The sequence below is a fragment of the Trachurus trachurus genome, assembly GCF_905171665.1.
Source record: "Trachurus trachurus genome assembly, chromosome: 21".
Classification (NCBI taxonomy): Eukaryota; Metazoa; Chordata; class Actinopteri; order Carangiformes; family Carangidae; genus Trachurus; species Trachurus trachurus.
Genome location: NC_139899.1, coordinates 32,274,591 through 32,294,866, shown reverse-complemented (window position 1 = coordinate 32,294,866; position 20,276 = coordinate 32,274,591). Strand labels below are relative to the sequence as shown.

The 20,276-nt window shown below is 39.9% G+C and overlaps 1 protein-coding gene across 1 annotated transcript in view; it reads right to left on the bottom strand.

Annotated features, from left to right (window-relative positions):
* plcl1 (phospholipase C like 1) overlaps positions 1-20,276 on the bottom strand; it is a gene marked incomplete at its 5' end in the record, with an annotated part of 162,087 nt that overhangs the window by 44,691 nt on the left and 97,120 nt on the right. Inside the window, 3 exons of the mRNA XM_083996071.1 lie at positions 3,426-3,719; positions 6,594-6,881; positions 8,991-9,065. Coding sequence (XP_083852197.1) covers positions 3,426-3,719; positions 6,594-6,881; positions 8,991-9,065 — 657 coding nt within the window. The remainder of the gene's footprint in view (positions 1-3,425; positions 3,720-6,593; positions 6,882-8,990; positions 9,066-20,276) is intronic.

Sequence of the window (20,276 nt, the reverse complement as noted above, 5' to 3'; positions counted from 1 at the left end):
AATACAGAAGATGTGACGTCACTGTGATGTAGTTTGCTCCTTAAACATCTTAAACATCTTAAAGTCAGAAGAGCTCGTGTTGCTTTTTATTCTCTGTGATCTGTAACGACGGATTCCCTCAGGTGACCTTGAACGCATCACAGAAAAGCAGCACTGACTTGTGATAAAGTAAAACTAATTTTCATGTCATTGTGCTGCTGCAGACAGGGTTCAGGAGTCTAATACGTCCCACGATCCTTGAACACATCACATAAAGAGCTGCAGGGATGAGTCAGGAGGTTTAAACTTGTTTCAGTTTCTGTTTTTCTGTCTTTGGTACAAACATAAAAAACATTTTCTCTTTTTATTCTCCAACATGAACTCATCAGTGACTCTGGTCCTGGTTCAGTAGTGTTGTTTAACTCAAGTATGAAATGCTTTTAACCAACAGTATCAAAGTCCTGGTGGTGTACAGTATAAGTCTGATATTCAGTCGTCTTATTAATGTGAAGTTTTTATTGCCACACACTAAAAACTCCTGGGTTATTTCTTTAACCCAATTTCTGGGTTATAGAGCTAATACTTTAACCCAATTCTTGGGCTGTTTTGGCATATATACCATTTCTGGGTTATTTTCCAAAGAGTTACCCATTTTCTTTGTTACACACTAAAAACTCTTGGGTTACTTCTTCAACCCAATTACTGGGTTGCTTGTGTTCGGTCAAAATTGTGGGTTATTTTTCAACGAGTAACCCATTTTCTGGGTTAAAAACACATTTATAATATGAACAATCACTAGTCTAGTGTTTGCCTGCCTGGTTTTTTTACTTTGCCTATAATCTTGGACATTGTTTTTTTGTGTTTTTCCCCTAACTGGATTTGGCTGCCTGACAAGTAAAGGAGTTATCTTCACTAACTGTTGGTTCTTTCTTCTGCTCCTGAGTCTGAGGTTCATTGAAGAGAGTTACAGGAGGACTTTTGCCTCCAGAGTCTCCAGTGATCAGTCCAAACATGGAGACACAGAGCAGCACCAGTTCAAACCTCAACAACAGCTTTCTCACACACACCTTAAGCTTTGTTCTCAATGGGATTAAGATATGAACTCATTGGACCACATTTCTTCCTTGAAGATGATGGTTCCCCACTCTCCTTCTAGTCTTTAATAATGCGTTGGACAGTTCTTAACCCAATTTTAGAAGTCTCAGCAATCTCACTTTGATGTTTTATTTGCTTGATGTCAATAATTTGACCACATCTTCTCCACGACCACAGGATGTGTCTTCCAACATGGTTGTTTAAGAAATGAGACTGCATCAGTTATAGGGTTAAATAAGTTGTTGCCAGCTGAAACATAATCATCCATGAGGTAATTATCCAATGGGAGGCTCATCTTACCTATTAGCTTAGTTAAATCCAACTGGTGACTTTTTTTTGGACGGGCAGTGTGTATAAGTTTCATTTACTGAAATACGGTAATTGTGTTGATCAGTAACCAGAGTATTGAAGGCTTGAATCCCGCTCTGGGTACAGTACACTTTAACCTAAATGTTGGGTTAAAATAACCCATTATGGGGTTGTTTTTGACCCAGGAGTTTTTTAGTGTGCATGTTATTAAACAGAAGGATTAAAGTCGACAGGCTGCAGATAAACGTCTCACAGAGCAGTGATCAGAGATCTGAGGGGATCCAGAGACAATAAAACCAACCGCTCTCAGCTCTGGCTCTTCTTCCTCTCTCAGGTCGTCAGGACCGATCTCACCTGTCTGAGCTCACACGCTCGTCTGTTTCCACGACAACGGAGCGTCTCTTTGTGACCAGGAGGAGAGAGGAGGATTTGTACTTTGCTTGAGTATTAGATTTCTTTGGTACTTATTACTCTTACTTGAATACATTTCCAAGACAAATATTTTTACTTTTACTCGAATTAATTTCTAGGAAGGCTGAAAAGTACTTGTTACTTTCAGGTCTGCTCTTTTTTCTTTCTTTTTTTTTCTAAAACACTATTGGACACAAGCTGTGTTTGTCAAAGAAGGAAACCACTGCAAAAACTCTACATCTTTCCAAGAATATTTGTCTTATTTCTTGTCAAAATGTCTCATTTCTAGTAAAAACTAAACTTGTTCCACTTAAAATCAGACTCATCACCTAAAAAGTAACTTGTTTTTAGATCTTTTTCACTTGTTTCAAACTAATTTTCACTTGAAATAAGTAGAAAAATCTGCCAGTGAAAGGACATTTTTTGTGCTTGTAATAAGAAAGAAAAACTTGCTCCACTATCAGACTTTTCTACTTATTTCAAGTGAAAATCTGCTTGAAAGAAGTAAAAAGTGTCTAAGAACAAGCTGCTTTTTAATGTGATGAGTCTTATTTTAAGTAGTATTAGATTGTTTCGACTAGAAATGAGACAAATGTTCTTGGTAAGAGATTGAGTTTTTACAGTGTGGCTCCATCAGGAGAAAAAAGAAAAGAATCCGCTGAGTCTCAGTCTGAATCTGATGATGATCCGGAGGAACTTTCAGGAAATCCTTGTTCTTATCTGAGTTAATTCTCAGAAACAAGAGTTAAAAGGTCCTTAAATTCATTTAAATTTCATTTGAAAGCAAGTACTTTTTTTACTCTAACTGGAGTAACATGTCGACTGAGCTACTTTTACTTGTTAACAGAGTAAATTTTGACCAGTAGTATTTGTACTCTTACTCAAGTACTGGGGTCGAGTACTATGTCCATCTCTGCCACTGCAAAAACTCAAAATCTTACCAAGAATATTTGTCTTATTTCTAGGCAAAACAAGTCTCATTCTACTTAAAATAAGACTCATCACATTAAAAAGTAGCTTGTTTTTTTTGTTTTTTTTTACATTTTGACTAGAAATAAGACTATATAATATTCTTGGTAAGACTTTGCAGTGCAATGGTGGTGTGTGTTGGGTTTTTTTTGTCTAGGACTTTTAGAGACTGCACTGCAAAAACGAAATATCTTTCCAAGAATATTTGTCTTATTTCTTGTCAAAATGTCTAATTTCTAGTCAAAACTAATCTCTTTCCACTTAAAATAAGACTCATCACCTAAAAATTAACTTGTTTTTAGATCATTTTCACTTGAAATAAGTAGAAAAATCTGATAGTGGAGCAAGTTTTTCTTTCTTATTTCAAGCACAAACTGAAGAAAAAGATCTCCGCACACTTGGATCTATGCTATTTCACTTTATTACAAGCACAAAAAAACCTGCTTTCACTGGCAGATTTTTCTACTTCTTTCAAGTGAAAATTAGTTTGAAACAAGTGAAAATGATCTAAAAACAAGTTCATTTTTAGGTGATGAGTCTTATTTAAAGTGGAAAGAGATTAGTTTTGACCAGAAATGAGACATTTTGACAAGAAATAAGACAAATATTCTCGGAAAGATGTAGAGTTTTTGCAGTGTGCCCCTGAGGCCCCTCCCCCTCACCTTGGCCTCCTTGATGCCAGGACACAGTTTGCAGATGGTGGCGACGGCGACGTCTTCCGTCACGATGCCGTACCCGTCCTCGTCCACCTGTGCGAACTCGGCCGTGAGCCACTCGCTCCTCATCTTGCTGCCCAGACTCCCCTCCACCGACAGCCCCCCCCCTTCGCTCAGCACCCCGCCGACTCCCCCTCCTCCCCCGGCGCCGGCCACCACCGAGGGGTGGGCCAGCAGGTAGCGCAGCCCCGTCACCCAGATGTTGGCCACATCTGCAGACAGCGCCACCAGGTCCAGAGACTGTGGGAGGGACAGAGGACAGAGACCGGATCAGTAGCTGCGTTTCTGTTTCACCTAGAAATACACAAAACATTAAAGGGATAGTAGCATTTTTTTTAAAAGTGGGGTTGTATGATCTCCAAATAGCCCCTAAGTACTTTAATTGCAGTAGCAGACTCTCTGCACTCCTCCCGTTAGCAACGCCAGCCCATAATAGCCCTGCCCAGAGATTTACAACATACAGTGTTGTGAACAGACCCAAAGAAACGGCCTATTTTCACGGCCTAAAAGAGGTTTTACCTGAAAAAAAAAATACACAGTTCCATTGTTCGCTATAATATAATTTTTTCCAGCCCTTCAAAGTTCAGGAAAAACACAGTTTTTATTTGGACCGAACCAACTGCTGATCGGCGGGCGCTAACCCTGGGCGGAGGGATACGTGAGTTGGTTAGGTCCAAATAAAAACTGTGTTTTTCCTGCACTTTGAAGGGCTGGAAAAAATTGTATTATAGCGAACGATTTTTTTTCCAGGTAAAACCTCTTTAAGGCCGTGAAAATAGGCCGTTTCTTTGGGTCTGTTCACAACACTGTATATTGTAAATCTCTGGGCAGGGCTATTATGGGCTGGCGTTGCTAACGGGAGGAGTGCAGAGAGTCTTCTACTGCAATTAAAGTAGGCTACTTAGGGGCTATTTGGAGATCATACAACCCCACTTTAAAAAAAATGCTACTATCCCTTTAATATCGCAATAAAAAACTGCCAATAGAAACACCTACATTTGGAAAAACCTCTCAAATATCACTAAAACATTTTTACTCTCTCATGCGGTGGGTTTTTTCAGACGAATCGATATAAAAGTGTATCACAAAAGTGGAAGTGGAAGTGGAAACACTCATTTCGGTTTGAGAACATCACACAGCTGGTTGAACATATCCGTTTCCATTTCATTCATTTCATTTCAGTTATTAGTTTATTTGTAATGGGACTCTGCATTTTCATGAACAGAAAATAATAATATGTTGCAGATTTAGCTCAAGAGTTAATTTCCCTCTGCAGTCCCATAGTCCACAAATAAAATTACAGTTAGATAAAGAGAAAACAAATGATGAGCATAACACAAATACAATACATCCCATAACGGTGGAAGGAACAAGAGAGGTGAGATGTTAAAGTGCATTTATCCAACAATAAATGTCGTAAATGCTATTTGAGATTCACTAAAGTGCGTCATCAGGCTGTATCTGTCATAAAGTGCTATTTTTAAAGTGCATGGAGTAAAGTGCCTACTGTTGTAAATACGAGAAAAAGAAAGAGAAAAAAAATAATAATAATTGATCCTATATTAATAGATACCTAAATATTTTGTGTATATATCAATGTAATTATATTTTGACTATATTTGATTTTACACATTCATAGTGTTGTGAAATTACTGAAACCAGCACTAAGGAACTTTTCAACCTTCATATAATATTTTCATAACTTTTGTGATGATATATCGACTTACAACAAGTTGAATGACACCTCTGTCATGGCCTGAGGGGGTCTGTATCATTATGGTCTGTATCTCCATCACTGGCACTAAGCAGCTTTGAGGAGCATGGTAGGACACCGGCTCTCACTTAAGTTTCACTTTCACTTTCGCGAGTCACGAGGAGGAGGGAGCAGCAATGATTGTGTATGTGTGTTTACTGTGAAATGATCCGCTGGTAACAGAAACTTAGTTTGGACGTCTTCTGTTAATTTCCGTGCACCGGGAGATCAGGATGTTTACGGTGCTACGCGCTAGTGCTCATGGGAAATGGAGTCTTCCTTCAGGCAAAACACTACCGCTTTGGGCCACTGGCGCCGCCAAACTCAACCAAAACTGAAAGTTCTTTAGTACTGCTTTAAAGCCCCTGTACAGACTTTTCATTTAGTGTTGATTTTGGCGCCCCCTGTGGACGAAAGCAGTGATGTTTTGCCGGAATGAAGACTGCATTTCCCTCTGTCATGAAGACGTTTGTGTAGATTTGTTTTGGAAACGTCGGAAAGAAGACGGGACTTTTTTTTCAGCAGCGTAATGTATCGTTTCGTCTCGTTTCATCAGTGGTCCGTGCCTTCCAGAGGTCTAGAATTAGACGACTTAGAAATAGCGTATCTTCACACTGATGGGCTCATTTGCTGTTGTAGGTAACAGAGACACATCGGCAGAAACCACAGACTTTTGCGTATCCAGTTAAAAGCTCCGTACAGGGGCTTTAATGCATAATAAGTAAGGGATAATGGCCTCCGCGTCGAGGTGTCCATTCATTTCTGATAATCGGACACCTCGAAGGGCATTATCCCGCTTATACCATGGTCACTTACGAAAAAAATACATATTAAATCATTCACTTATGATTTAATGTTGTTTTTACCGTTAAAATCACACGTCTTTCACAATAAGCGGCTGAGCGGACTATTTAATAACTCTAGTCGGTGATTAAAATTAAAAAAAAGAGGGACTCGCTGTGACGGCAGCGTGTTGCCATGGTGACTCTGCCACAGCCTGATAGTTGATCAGTGAAGGGAGGTGAGGTGACGGCTTAAATGTTACGTGACAAAGTTCTTCAGAGGTCCAGTGCTTCTTACCGCTGGTGTGTTTACAGACTCCAGTGCCGTGATGCGCTGAAAAAAAGTTGTTATGGTCCGAGTGTCCGTTGCCGTGGTTACTAACAAGCGTTTGAGCCAGCGCAGTAATATTTAGAACGTAATCAGGCTATTTGACCGGAACATCTTTATAGGTGTCCATTATCACTTTTTAATGGACACCCAGCAGCCAATCAGAATCGAGGATTCACCCAGACCATGGTATAATCGTGATTATTTCTCTGACAGTAATCATACTAAGAAAATCTCCCCTCCCCCCTCACCTGGTACTCGTCCCCGTGGATGATGGAGAAGGCCGCCTCCTCAGCCAGGTGTTCGGACAGCGGGCCGTTGTGGAGGAATGTCTCGGTGCTCTTCCCGGTGCGGACCTCCCTGATGCTGGACACGTCCAGCCGCGCGCGGTCCCCGTCCTTCTTAGACGGCTCCCAGCGCAGGCAGCTCAGGTCCGGGTCCAGCGTGTAGAAGCGGCAGTAGACTCTGGAGTTGGGCCGGATCTTCTTCAGCTCGCAGCCGCCCTGCATGAAGGCCAGGCAGTCTGCAGCGCTGCTCACCTGAGGACCAACACAGCTCAGGCTCAGGCTCAGGTTTCTTTATTCAGACCCGTATCACTGCAAAAACTCAAAATCTTACCAAGAATATTTGTCTTATCTCGAGTCAAAATGTCATTTCTAGTCAAAACTAATCTCATTCTACTTAAAATAAGACTCATCACATAAAAAGCAGCTTGTTTTTAGACACTTTTTACTTCTTTAAAGGAGATTTTCACTTGAAATAAGTAGAAAAATCTGATAGTGGAGCAACTTTTTCTTTCTTATTACAAGCACAAAAAACTTGCTTTCACTGGCAGATTTTTCTACTTATTTCAAGTGAAAATTAGTTTGAAACAAATGAAAATGATCTAAAAACAAGTTCATTGTTAAGTGATGAATCTTATTTTAAGTGAAAAGAGTTTAGTTTTGACTAGAAATGAGACAAATATTCTTGGAAAGATTTTGAGTTTTTGCAGTGTAGGTAGATTTGTCCTGCAGTGAGTTGTAATTCACACATCGAATTTTCATTTCATCATAGACATAATAAACCAGAAACCATGATAAAGAGCTCCATAGCTCAATGCTCAACCAGTAGACACAGATTTCCTTAACCCTCCTGTTCTCCTAGGAAGGAAGGAAAGAAGGAAGGAAGGATGAAGGGAAGGAAGGAAGGAAGGAAGGAAGGAAGGAAGGAAGGAAGGAAGGAAGGAAGGAAGGAAGGAAGGAAGGAAGGAAGGAAGGGTTAAACAGAAAATGACGAAAACAAAATGAGCTTAAAACAAGAATACAAAGAGTTTAAACCTGGATACTTAGCTACAATAAAATAATAAAAGGCCCGTGCACAGTATTTAGTTACAGCTGGTTCAGCTCTATGAGCAGCAGGAACAAAATGTTCAGTAACTCTTTAATTTACAGGCCGCTAATTGCGTCATAATGTCTAGAAACAGCCTAGAAATAACGGTCAGTTTCATAGTAATGTCAAGTTTTTCATAAAGATAAAAGATTACACATGCTTTTCATGCTTTGAATTTTTTTGGGCCAGAAAGTCCTCTGCCTTTGACCGATATTTCTGGCCTATTTCTACACAATCAATCGTTATTTCTTGGCGATATTTCTCCACATTACTATGAAATTGACCGTTATTTCTACACATTATGACTCAATAACGTTATTAACGGCCTGTAAATTAAAGGGTTACCAATATAACGTTGTGTGTTGTAGCTCCGTCTGCAGCGGAGAAGCTGGAATTCACAGTTCAAAGGGTGAGAGTCATGATTTAAAACAGAAAAAGCAGCAATCCTCTCTGTAGCTGTCTGGACTACGGAGATGCTGGGGAAAGCTGAGACTCACCATTTGACTATTTGGTTTAAGGCGTTCCTCCCTCGCCTTTAAAGGGATAGTTCAACATTTTGGCACATTGGCCCATTGCCATAATCCCTACAGTCATAGCAGTAGGTTCGTTACCTTTAATTGTCGGTGCAAGCTGTTTTTAGAACGGCGGAGCAGAGCCGTGAGCTGCTCAGAGCTACGCTACGGAGGCTCATTATGGGATTTCTTGGTTTCCCTCATCAAACTCATCAAATACACAATCCAACAACTCCACAACGCTCTGGTGGACAAGTTGTGACCTGCACATTCACCACACTATGAGATATAACACAACGTTACCACACAGAGTTGTTTTAGAGGGAAATACAGAGACTGCTTGATGAAAAACTGTCCCTGAAGGCAACGTGCATCAGTGGTTTTGCATGAATTTCCCTCTAAAACAACTCTGTCTGGTAACGTTCCATTATTATCTCATAGCGTGGTGAATGTGCAGGTCACAACTTGTCCACCAGAGCGTTGTGGAGTTGTTGGATTGTGTATTTGATGAGTTTGATGAGTTAGAAACCAAGAAATCCCATAATGAGCCTCCGTAGCGTAGCTCTGAGCAGCTCACGGCTCTGCTCCGCCGTTCTAAAAACACCTTGCACCGACAATTAAAGGTAACGAACCTACTGCTATGACTATAGGGATTATGGCAATGGGCCAATTTGACAAAATGTTTATCTATCCCTTTAAGGCGTTCCTATATGTGACCAAACCATGACACCAAATAAAATGCTAGAGCAGGTCTCTCCACTCTACCTTCTTCTCCGACGGCATGCTGCTGAACGACACCGTCTTCTTCCTGCCGCCGCCCACCTTCTGCACCGAGGGATCCTGGGAAAACACAAGAGGTCGACAGGTGAGAAGGATGAAAGCAGAAAGAAGGTCGTGGAGGAGCTCGCAGCCAGGGCCGTTGTATAGGGGAGAAAGGTGATGATAATTCTAGGGGCCCAGCGCCCAGTGGGGCCCATAAAAAACCCCAGTAGTCTAATCTTTGTATGACTGATTTATTCTGCGTAAGACCCTGACTAATACTCATAGTACACTGTAAAAACTCAACATCTTACCAAGAATATTTGTCTTATTTCTTGTCCAAATGTCTCATTTCTAGTCAAAACTAATCTCTTTTCCACTTTAAATAAGACTCATTACCTTAAAAATTTACTTGTTTTTAGATCATTTTCACTTAAATTCACAATAAATAGAAAAATCTGCCAGTGAAAGTAAGTTTTTTGTGCTTGTAATAAGAAAAACTTGCTCCACTATCAGATTTTTTCGACTTATTCCAAGTGAAAATCTGCTTGAAAGAAGTAAAAAGTGTCTAAAAAAAAGCTGCTTTTAATATGATGAGTCTTATTTTAAGTAGAATGAGATTTGTTTTGACTAGAAATGACATTTTGACTAGAAATAAGACAAATATTCTTGCTAAGATACTTGAGTTTTTGCAGTGTAATGCTGCATTAGCATCAAAACAAAGAAGGCTAAATAAAAAACGATAATACATACGTAGTCTAAGAAAAAAAAAAGGAAAAGTTAGGGGGAGGGGCCCACTTTAGTATTCTTTAAGGGGGCCCAGAATTCCTAGCAACGGCCCTGCTCGCAGCTCTGATCTTCTTCATCTGAAACACTTTTGTTTCATAAAGCTGATGTCCTGGAAACGTTTACCAGGAATGTACCGATCATTAATTATCTGTTAATTATGGGAGATGTTTCCAGGAGAGAGCTGCACGACATGGAGCCGATCAGAGAGAGAAAACAGGTCGATGCACATGAGAGAAGCTCACGGAGACAGAAACACAGGCCCAATCCCAAACTAGTCCCTACTCACTACCACTTCACTACCGAGTGTCACTCCAAATGGAGTTCCACTCCCAGCTGCGGAGGGCACTCCTGACTAAGGGGGAGGGTATAAACGTAAAGCCAAACAAGTGGGACGCCCTCGCTACCTTAAAGGAAACAGGAAGGAACCGTTATCATGGAGACGCGTTGCCTGTGCTGCAGCTGTCATGCCGTTTACCAGTTTAAACTCAAGACAATTCAAAGTGCTTTATATAAATTAAGAACAGACATGAGGACAGAGGGTAGAAGCAAAACAGTGCAATATGAAGGACAAAATATTTAGCCTACATAGGAATTGGAATGGGTTAACTCAAGAATAACAGCCTAACATAAAACCTAAAATCAGCCTCCCTATACCCACAGCATTACGCTTAAAAAAACAGAAAAGAAAAAGAATCTGAATTTAAACTCAATTTGTCTGACTAACATTTATTTCATCTAATGCATAGATCTATGCTTTTGATGTGATATGCAGCCTGCTGGTGCCTGGCTCTATACAGCAGCCTGCATCAGCAGCCTGCATCAGCGTGACAGCTCAGCCTTCAATTTCTAAATCCCTCAGTTTATGTTTTACACATTAGTGACCAAGCTCATCGTTCATTAGTTCATCTTCATCCTCACGTACTGTTCTCCTCGCTGCGCTGTCGGACCTGCAGCTCTGTCACTGTTGCGCTGTAGCCCCCCCCCCCCCCCGCTCCGTGTCCGAGCCCGTTCGGGACCGGAGACGAAGCAGAGACCCAGGTCCGATAGTGCAACTTGTCCCTCTCTAAAGCAGAGGATGAGGTCAGCTTTACTCCAGTCAGTCTTCACATGCAAACAGTCCACAAAGTTGAAAGAGTTTCTGATCGTTGTCAGTTTGTTCCAGGCGACTGAGTTTTTTTTTTTTTTTTTTTACCCAGCTTGTATTTAGGGCCGGTCTTTATTTGTCTGTGTAAACAATTGTATACTGGCTATTATTTGAGAGAATCCCGTATGCTATTATAAAATTAGCCTACTTAAAATCAGATCTTTAATCATTGATAAGTGTGCGTCTCTCCCCCAACTCTCCCAACAAAAATCCCCCCTCCCTCTCAGAAAATAGCCGAGTTCCGACGTCCACGGATAAAGGTGTGTTTGATCTAAAATACTTGGAAGAAGTAGACGGAACTACACTTGAATGACGTTTCCTCCATTGTCCGGACGTAATTTCTGCTGCAACCACCAGCGAGCCTGCACCGGTGCAGACTCGCTATTTAAGGGCTTGACAAGCCACTTCCACTCAGTGGTAATTGGTTTGGGACGGCCCTTAATATGGCGGATCTCCGCGTGAACGCGCAAACGGAGGGGTAGTGGATAGGGTTAGGGGATAGGGGCTGGTTTGGGATTGGGCCACACACTCATACGATGCTCCAATGCTTTTGTACAACATTAAAAATATCTTTATTTATTGAGCACTTCTCTGAACCTAAGGACTCGATACTCACAGAACATAAACAGTGGTTAAATCCACGTTATAGACTATTGAAACGTTGTTTATGTTGGTTTACACTGTGTTAAGACTGAAGACTTATTTTCACTGTGTGTTTAGATTGCGGTGTTTACACTGTAAAAAAAAACCTCCCATTCAGTCTGAATGGTTCGACATAAACAGATCAAATCTATGAGCTCTGTATTTACAGTGTTTGAATGATGTGTATATAGAGATATCAGACGTGTTGTTACTTTATATTTCTGCACATGGACGTGAGGACGTGAGGACGTGAGGACGTGGACGTTCCTGCAGCAGCTTTACATCAGACATGTTTTCTCTCCACATTCTTGGTCCTCGGGGTAAAAACAGTCTGAATCAGTAATAATGAAGTTCTGCTCTGGATCTTTTTGGGGCTTTTTGTGATGTTTTCACAGCTTCTCTGTTTCCACACTGTGCGGTCAGACACGGGGGCTTTTATTTTCTCAAACTGGTCCGGAGCATCACTTCCTTATTTAGTCGTGCGAGGGTTCACATGGAAACTCATGGTGCATGGAAGGCTTTTACAACAAGACTTCTCTCTGCATCAGTTCATACGTTAATTAACATTAAACGGTTCTTTATTGGTCATAATAACTCGTCTTTATGGTCCTTTATGGGATTATGGCTGAATATTGAGGTTTAAAAGGAGCAATATTCTCTAATGTTCTCTCATTATTCCCCAGCTTGCAACATTGCACTGGTTGCCTGTCTCTTTTAGGATTGATTTTAAAGTTCTTTTACTCATTTATAAAGTTTTAAATAACCTTGCACCATCCTAAATTGGCGATTTGCTTTCTTTTTATACTCCAATAAGAACGCTCAGGTCCTCCACTGCATGTCTTTTAACCATTCCTAAGGTGTCCAAGAAAACTGGCGAAGCAGCTTTCTGTTGTAACGGTCCTAGACTCTGGAACGCTCTACCCTTGGACTTGAGATTAGTGGACTCATTGGCCATTTTTAAAATGAAACTGAAAACATATATTTTTAATTTGGCTTTTAATAGGGATTGATTTTATTTTTTATCACTGTTACTGCTTGGCTTTGTTTTTTGATGACGTGTTGTGTTTTAAACTGTTGTTGTTAATTATTGTTTCTGCTTTGTTCAAGCACTTTGGGCTGCTTCGATGCATGAAAAGTGTTATATAAATAAAGATTATTATTATTATTAATATTATTATTATTAATTTAAACATCTGTATTATTACTTTATGTAGTGAGCAGTAGACAAGTCTCATCAGACTGTAGAACATCAACACTGGACAGTTTAAAATGTGAGCTGCAGTGACGCACAAGATGAAAACCCCATCACAGTGACGTTGGTTCAGGTCCTGGAAGATAAAAGCTGCTTCGCCTCAGCTTGGTACAGAATTTCAAGAAAATCTAGAAAGAATTCAATCCTGCTCTTTACTGGGCTTAAAGCAGTTCAATTCAGTCTTGCACTTTATGCACTCGTCACTTTAGCAAACGGCACTTTAATCAACACATCTTACGTTCTCTTCTTTGTTCTTCATTTCTTGTTCTGTTAACCACTCATGAGAGATGACAGGAGAGCGTTTATACTCGTCGAGCTGCAGACAACGCAGAAGTGGCGAACCTCGCGGTAAAACGACTGTGTTGCTCCACCATCACTCATTTATTCAACACTTTTTTTTTTACACATTCTTTACAACTCTTCACTTCCTCACTGCAAAAACTCAAAATCTTTCCAAGAATATTTGTCTTATTTCTTGTCAAAATGTCTCATTTCTAGTCAAAACTAATCTCTTTCCACTTTAAATAAGACTCATCACCTAAAAATTAACTTGTTTTTAGATCATTTTAACTTGTTTCAAACTAATTTTCATTTGAAATAAGTAGAAAAATCTGACAGTGGAGCAAGTTTTTCTTCCTTATTAGGCTACAAGCACAAAAAACTTGCTTTCACTGGCAGATTTTTCTACTTATTTCAAGTGAAAATCTGCTTGAAAGAAGTAAAAAGTGTCTAAAAATGAGCTACTTTTTACATGATGAGTCTTATTTTAAGTAGAATGAGATTGTTTCGACTGGAAATAAGACAAATGTTCTTGGTAAGAGTTTGAGTTTTTGCAGTGCTGCTCTCGCTACCGAAACCGCACAAGCCCAAACATCAACACAGACGGGTCAAAACGTGTTACTAGTCAACATAAACCAGCGCAAATGACAAAACAATAATAAATGGCGCTTACAAACACTCCAGCACTTTATAACTCTCCTGTAATCTTCTGGTCTCCTTACTTTGGGCCAGTTATCTGTTGGTCTATGTACAGTATGTTGTGTATGTCATCTATGTGTCTGTGTCATGGTGCTCTGCTCCTCCTCTGTGTAATCACTGCTGTCGTTCCAGCTCGTTACGACTCAGTGAGGCTCCGCTAATGAAGCTCCCACTGACATTCACTCAGAGACCGAGCTGCCAATCAATGTGTGTGTGTGTGTGTGTGTGTGTGTGTGTGTGTGTGTGTGTGTGTGTGTGTGTGTGTGTGTGTGTGTGTGTGTGTGTGTGTGTGTGTGTGTGTGTGTGTGTGTTCTAGCTTCTAATTGGCTGATTGGAATTGACTGTGTGTAGATTACATCACCATGGTGCTGGTCTGACAGATGAGCTGTAAACATGTGTATTTCCCTGCAGCTCAGATCGAGGCCGGAGCTGCTGCAACAAGTTTAATGATGAGAATCAATATCATGTCAAAATGTAAATGTTAAAAAAAAGTTTTAAAAAGTTAAACCAACAGATATTTATACTTTCCTGCTGCCAGTCAATGCAGACTGTTAAAACTAGTGTCTGTTTTTCTGTAAAAGTATAAACTTAGTTTTGACATTATGGGAGGTGGGAGAGAAATATTGAAACATTTCTGTCTATTTTTAATCAAACATGGTTTATTATTATTAGTCACTTTATTCTATTCACATTATTTTTAATGTAAAAATGATGTAAAATGTATTTTGTTCTTTCATTATTAATTTCTTATCTTTTTTGTTAAAGTTAGTTTAGTTTTAAATCTATTTTTTTGTATGAGTGTATTATTGTAATTCAGTTTGGCCTTTTTACTTTTATCTCATCAGCCTGAAGTTCTGTTACTGTGTGAGAAGTTCTTTATAAATAAAGTTTGTTTGATTCACAGTTTGAGGGGAACATAAGCATCCAGATGAAAAGCACTAAATTAAAGTAAGCGATCCGGTCGTTTGGGCTAATGCTGCGTTCCAGGCAGGCTTTTGAAATCGTAAATTACAGCTTCAAGTCACGACTTACGACTTTGTAGCGTTCCAGGCAACCCACTCGTGTTTCTCCGACCTGTTTTACCTGTGAAAGTCACTATAACGGCCACTCGTAACTTCTGACCCGTGAAGTCGTACCAGATCGAACTGGTACGACTTCACGGTCGGAAAAACACGAGTTACGAGTTTCCTTGAACGCACCATAACGTCTTGTCAGCCGATGGAGTTAGCAGTCCCCGCCCTCGTCCCTACGTCACCACATTCACGCGCATCCCTTGGCTGCACACACAGAGAGGACCGCCCCTTTATGCCGTTCTCTCTCCTCATTGGATAAAGGTTGTAGGATACAAGGAAAGTTTTCTCCTCGGCTCAGAGCAGAGCAGAGGGACTGACAGACCCGTGTTTCAGACCAAACACTCTATAGAAGTGATTGCTGTCGGAAGATATAACTATTTAAGACTTATATTAACACAAAAATATCGCTTACTTCTGCTTTAAACTAAGTTGCAGGTTTTCAACAAGTCACCAGAACTAGAAACAACAGCATGGTGTCGTCTGCATAGAGTCAGTTACTACAGTCGGTTATAGAAGATAAAAACACCTTGTGATCCTGGTTCTGAGTCTCAGAGATTTACAATCACACCTGACAAACTGAAGGTTTTTCTTTTAAAACCATCGATCAGTGACGACTCAGGACAGGAGTTTTGGTGTTTCAGAGTTTAGAGCTGTGGACATTGACTGTGTGTTATTGGCTCAGTGATGAATGGATCAGTGGATGTATTTTAATTCATCCATTCTCTATTTTAATTCATCCATTCTCTATTTTAATTCATCCATTCTCTATTTTAATTCATCCATTCTTTTCTCTATCTTATCCCACTACAACTGCCTATTTTACTTCATTTTACCTATAGTGTCTTTCTCGTCTTCTCTTTTTATCTATTTTACCTCATTTGATCTAGTATCTCTCTCTCTTATCTTCTGATTCTATCTATTTTACTTCATTTTACCTAGTGTCTTTCTCCTCTTCTCAATTTTATTTATTTTACTTCATTTTATCTAGTGTTTTCCTCACTGCAAATGAGTGAGTATTAGATAGCGTTTCCCCGATAAAATCCAATGTTCTAAAATTATTGTGTGAATGTGTATGTGTTGCGAATTTATATGTCTCCCTAACATGTGTTCCCTATGTTCCTTGTTTTTAACATGTGAAGCACTTTGAGCTGCCATGGGCATGAAAAGTGCTATACAAATAAAGCCTGATTGATTGATTGATTGATTGATTGAATGTAGTTAGTTCGATGCAGGTGGTTTCCAGCCTTCAGTGGGTTTTGTAGAGAATCAACAGAAGAGAAAAGTGTGAAACCACCACAGGTTCATGTAGATCATTAAACAACCGGCCTGCAGCAGCAGCAGCAGCTCAGAGCTGATTAAGACGAGACACTAACAGGAAAAAACACGGTTTTTCATGCACTGATCAATTTTGAGATTTTGGGCTATTTTTCTTCCTTAACATGTCTTCTTTCAGAAAAGTCAAAAGAAATGGTAAAAAATTCTCAAAAAGAGTTGTTCCTCAGACTCTGAGCTAGAAATCTCCACTTCAGCAGCACTTACAGACACCAAACCTTCCAGTTTGATCCCTTTCTATATTCTGAAGGTTTTTACAGAGGGGATTGTTGATATGTCATTCACAGCCTCATTTATACAACATTTTATTCCTAAAAACATGGAGACATTTGATTTTCTTTTAGGGCTGGTGACAGTATTTTCTCATTTACAGAGTGATAAAAAGAGATATCCACAATCCTCCTCTGTAAAAACTTCTGACTCTAATATGTCAACAAAAAATACAACAAGAACTTTGAAAGTAGCTTTATCCATTGTTCAGATTTCTGTTATGGAAATGTATGTAAATTAGTGCATATTTCATTAGTTATTGCCTCATTCACATATTTAAGCATACAATTTGACAAAACTTGTAATACAAAAAGTAATTGTCTTAATGTGAGTGATAAACTTGGGAAGTTTCATGGTGATATCTGTATAAAAGAAGCCAAAGATCAGAAACTGAAGCTGCAACGAATGAGATTCTGATTGATGTTGGTATAAAATCCACTGTAACGCCACAGACACAGTGAGAACTCCTCAGCTGGACCGGGTCTGCAGGTCTCAGATCAGCTGCAGACAGGATCACGTCACTGAGCTCAGAGCTGATGAACATGTGTTCAGGGTTTTTGAACATCTGTGTTTTTTAAAGCTTAAAACCAGAAACAGTGAAAACACTCTGTCCCTCACACAAAGTGCAGACTGCAGAGCACTCAGTCAGCGAGCACTTTATTAGGAACGCCTGCTTAATCTGCTCAGCCAATCATGAAGCAGCAGCCGTGAACAGGGTGAGACTAGTTCAACACACAGATTTACTCTGGACGGAGTTTCACTTTCTCTTGTTTTTACTGAACAAACTCAAACGTGTTTCTATGAAACAACATGAAGCTTCTGCACCGTCTTCTTTAACTCTTAGTGATGTCAGGATGTTTTACTGTTCCTCAACACTGTAGATTTTTTATCTTGACATGATGTCTTAGATTTTAGTTTTATTTAGTTTTTCAGTTTGCTTTATTATTTCAGTTTGGTTTTAGAGGGTTCAACAAGTGATGAATCAGTTTTAGTTTAGTTTTTATTGGAGAGGAGTTGACTGGTTTTTATTTAGTCTTAGTTGTAGTTTTTATTTAGTCTTAGTTGTAGTTTTTCAGGTTTTAGGAGAAAGCCTCTGTCAGACCTCTGAAGATGAACTTGTTCCCTTTTAGTTGCATCCATCCCATAATGTTCCCATCAGGCCTCATCAGGTTCCATTCACTCTTATCTACCTGTGGGTCGTACTCCAAGTCGTTTTCTTCCTGCAGCTTTAGACCTCGACAAGAAAACTACAACTAAGCTGCTGTTACCTGATGAAACTTTACTTTACTGCAGTTTAGCATCAAACCTGGAGATTTTATTTTATTTAATTATCCTTTTTGGTAAAATTGTCATTTTTATTTTAATTTCAGTTCACTAGATGATGTTTTCACTGCTAGTCTTAGTCCAAGTGAACTTTAATAACCTGATCGAGACATAAAACTCACAGAATCTTTATCTCCTGTGTTTGTCAGCATCAGTCAAAGAAAAAGAAGAAAGTTTGACTTTGGCTCCACATCTGGACTCATCCAGATGCTGTGAATAATGTGATGTTTAGTTCAACCAGAGCAGCGTCCTCTAGGGATGTCACGATTATGAATTTTCTTGGTACGATTATTGTCAGAGAAATAATCACGGTGTTACGATTATCATGATTATTATGCATTAATTTATTTCACAACACTATGAATGTGTAAAATCAAATATAGTCAAAATATAACTACATTACTCATTGTTTACACAAAATACTTCAAGTATCTATTAATATATAACCAATTCTTAATCCCCCAGGGGAAATGTTTGAAATATCCAGGTCATAAATTGTCATCTATACCAAATGTTTGCATTTATTTTAGTCGTTTTTTGTTTTGTTTTCGTTTTTTTTTTTATTAAAAAGGATACGCCAACATTTAAATTCCTACAAATTCAATGTTACGTTAGTTAAATGGACCAGTATCTGTGCATTTACCTTTATTTTTGCACACATCTGTTGATATGGTTCCAACATCATCTTTTTGGGAAAGTGACGGTATTTAGGAACCTTTACGATTAATTAATTGTGGCGTTTAATACCACGATTAATTGTGAAAACAAGTAATCGTGACATCCCTAGCGTCCTCTAAACATGTCCCTCTTGTCCTGGGCAACAAAGGTGGAACTCCTGTGGTCCTACATATCCCAGGATGCATTGCATGTTGGTAATGAAACCAACATCCAGTTCAACAGAAACTGTTAAAACCAAGTATGTGGTAAAAAAAGAAGTTTTGTGGTTGCTAGGCAACAGATGCTGCGACTTTGTTAGGGGCGGGAACGAGGAATGGACCACACCTGAACGGAGAACAACGCCTACTGTGACCTCACTAACTGTCTCTAGTCGCACTGATTGGTCGACTGAGGTCACATCAGTCAGATCAGTGACATCACATGATGCAGCAGGGTTTCGAGTCGCCATGACGACGAAACCAGGTAAAGAACCAGCTTTAAAACTGCAGTGAAAACAACTGAACATCAACGGAGATCTGTGAATACACACACACACACACACACACACACACACACACACACACGCATCTCCTGGGAGCCAGCAGCTGGTTCAACTGTGAATCACTGTGTGTGTGTGTGTGTGTGTGTGTGTGTGTGTGTGTGTGTGTGTGTGTGTGTGTGTGTGTGTGTGTCTTCCTGTCAGTCACAGCTGATCTTTTGTCCACATGAGCCAACAAGCCGACTGACTAATTCACTTCCTACACGTCGACAAACCACAGACGTGTCGGTAAATCACATTAATCTACATGTGAGCGGCTGCAGACTCTGATCACATGATCACATGATCATGTGATCCTCACCTGAGCACGAGTTCATAGGTCGTCAAGGAGGCGTCACAACCACGCTATGAGATAATAACACAACGTTACCAGACAGAGTTGTTTTAGAGGGAAATACAGAGACTGATGATGAAAAACTGTCCCTGAAGGCAACGTGCATCAGTGGTTTTGCATGAATTTCCCTCTAAAACAACTCTGTGTGGTAACGTTGTGTTATTATCTCATAGCGTGGTGAATGTGCAGGTCACAACTTGTCCACCAGAGCGTTGTGGAGTTGTTGGATTGTGTATTTAATGAGTTTGATGAGGGAAACCAAGAAATCCCATAATGAGCCTCCGTAGCGTAGCTCTGAGCAGCTCACGGCTCTGCTCCGCCGTTCTAAAAATAGCTTGCACCGACAATTAAAGGTAACGAACCTACTGCTATGACTATAGGGACTATGGCAATGGTTGCAATTTGACAAAATGTTGAACTATCCCTTTAAGAGTGAGGAGGGGCGGGGCCAGATGAGGTGTAAAACTTTGTCCTATCACCTAAGGATTGATGAGTCTGTTGTGTCTTTAAACAGTAACTGAACATATAAACACATATTTCTATTTTTTTAAAGGGATAGTTCAACATTTTGGCAAATTGGCCCATTGCCATAATTGCTATAGTCATAGCAGTAGGTTCGTTACCTTTAATTGTAGGTGTAAGCTATTTTTAGTACAGCGGAGCGCAGCAGCAGGCTGCTCAGAGCTACGCTATGGAGGCTAAGGGAATTTCTTGGTTTCCCTCATCAAACTCATCAAATACAAAATCCCTAAACTCCACAGCGCTTTTGTAGACAAGTTGTGAGCTGCACAATCACCACGCTATGAGATAATGACGGAACGATACGAGACGGAGCTGTTTTCGAGGTAAATTCATACAAAACCGCTGATGTGCGTTGCGTTCAGGGACAGTTTTTCAGCAAGCAGTCTCCGTATTTACCCTGTATTTACCTCGAAAACG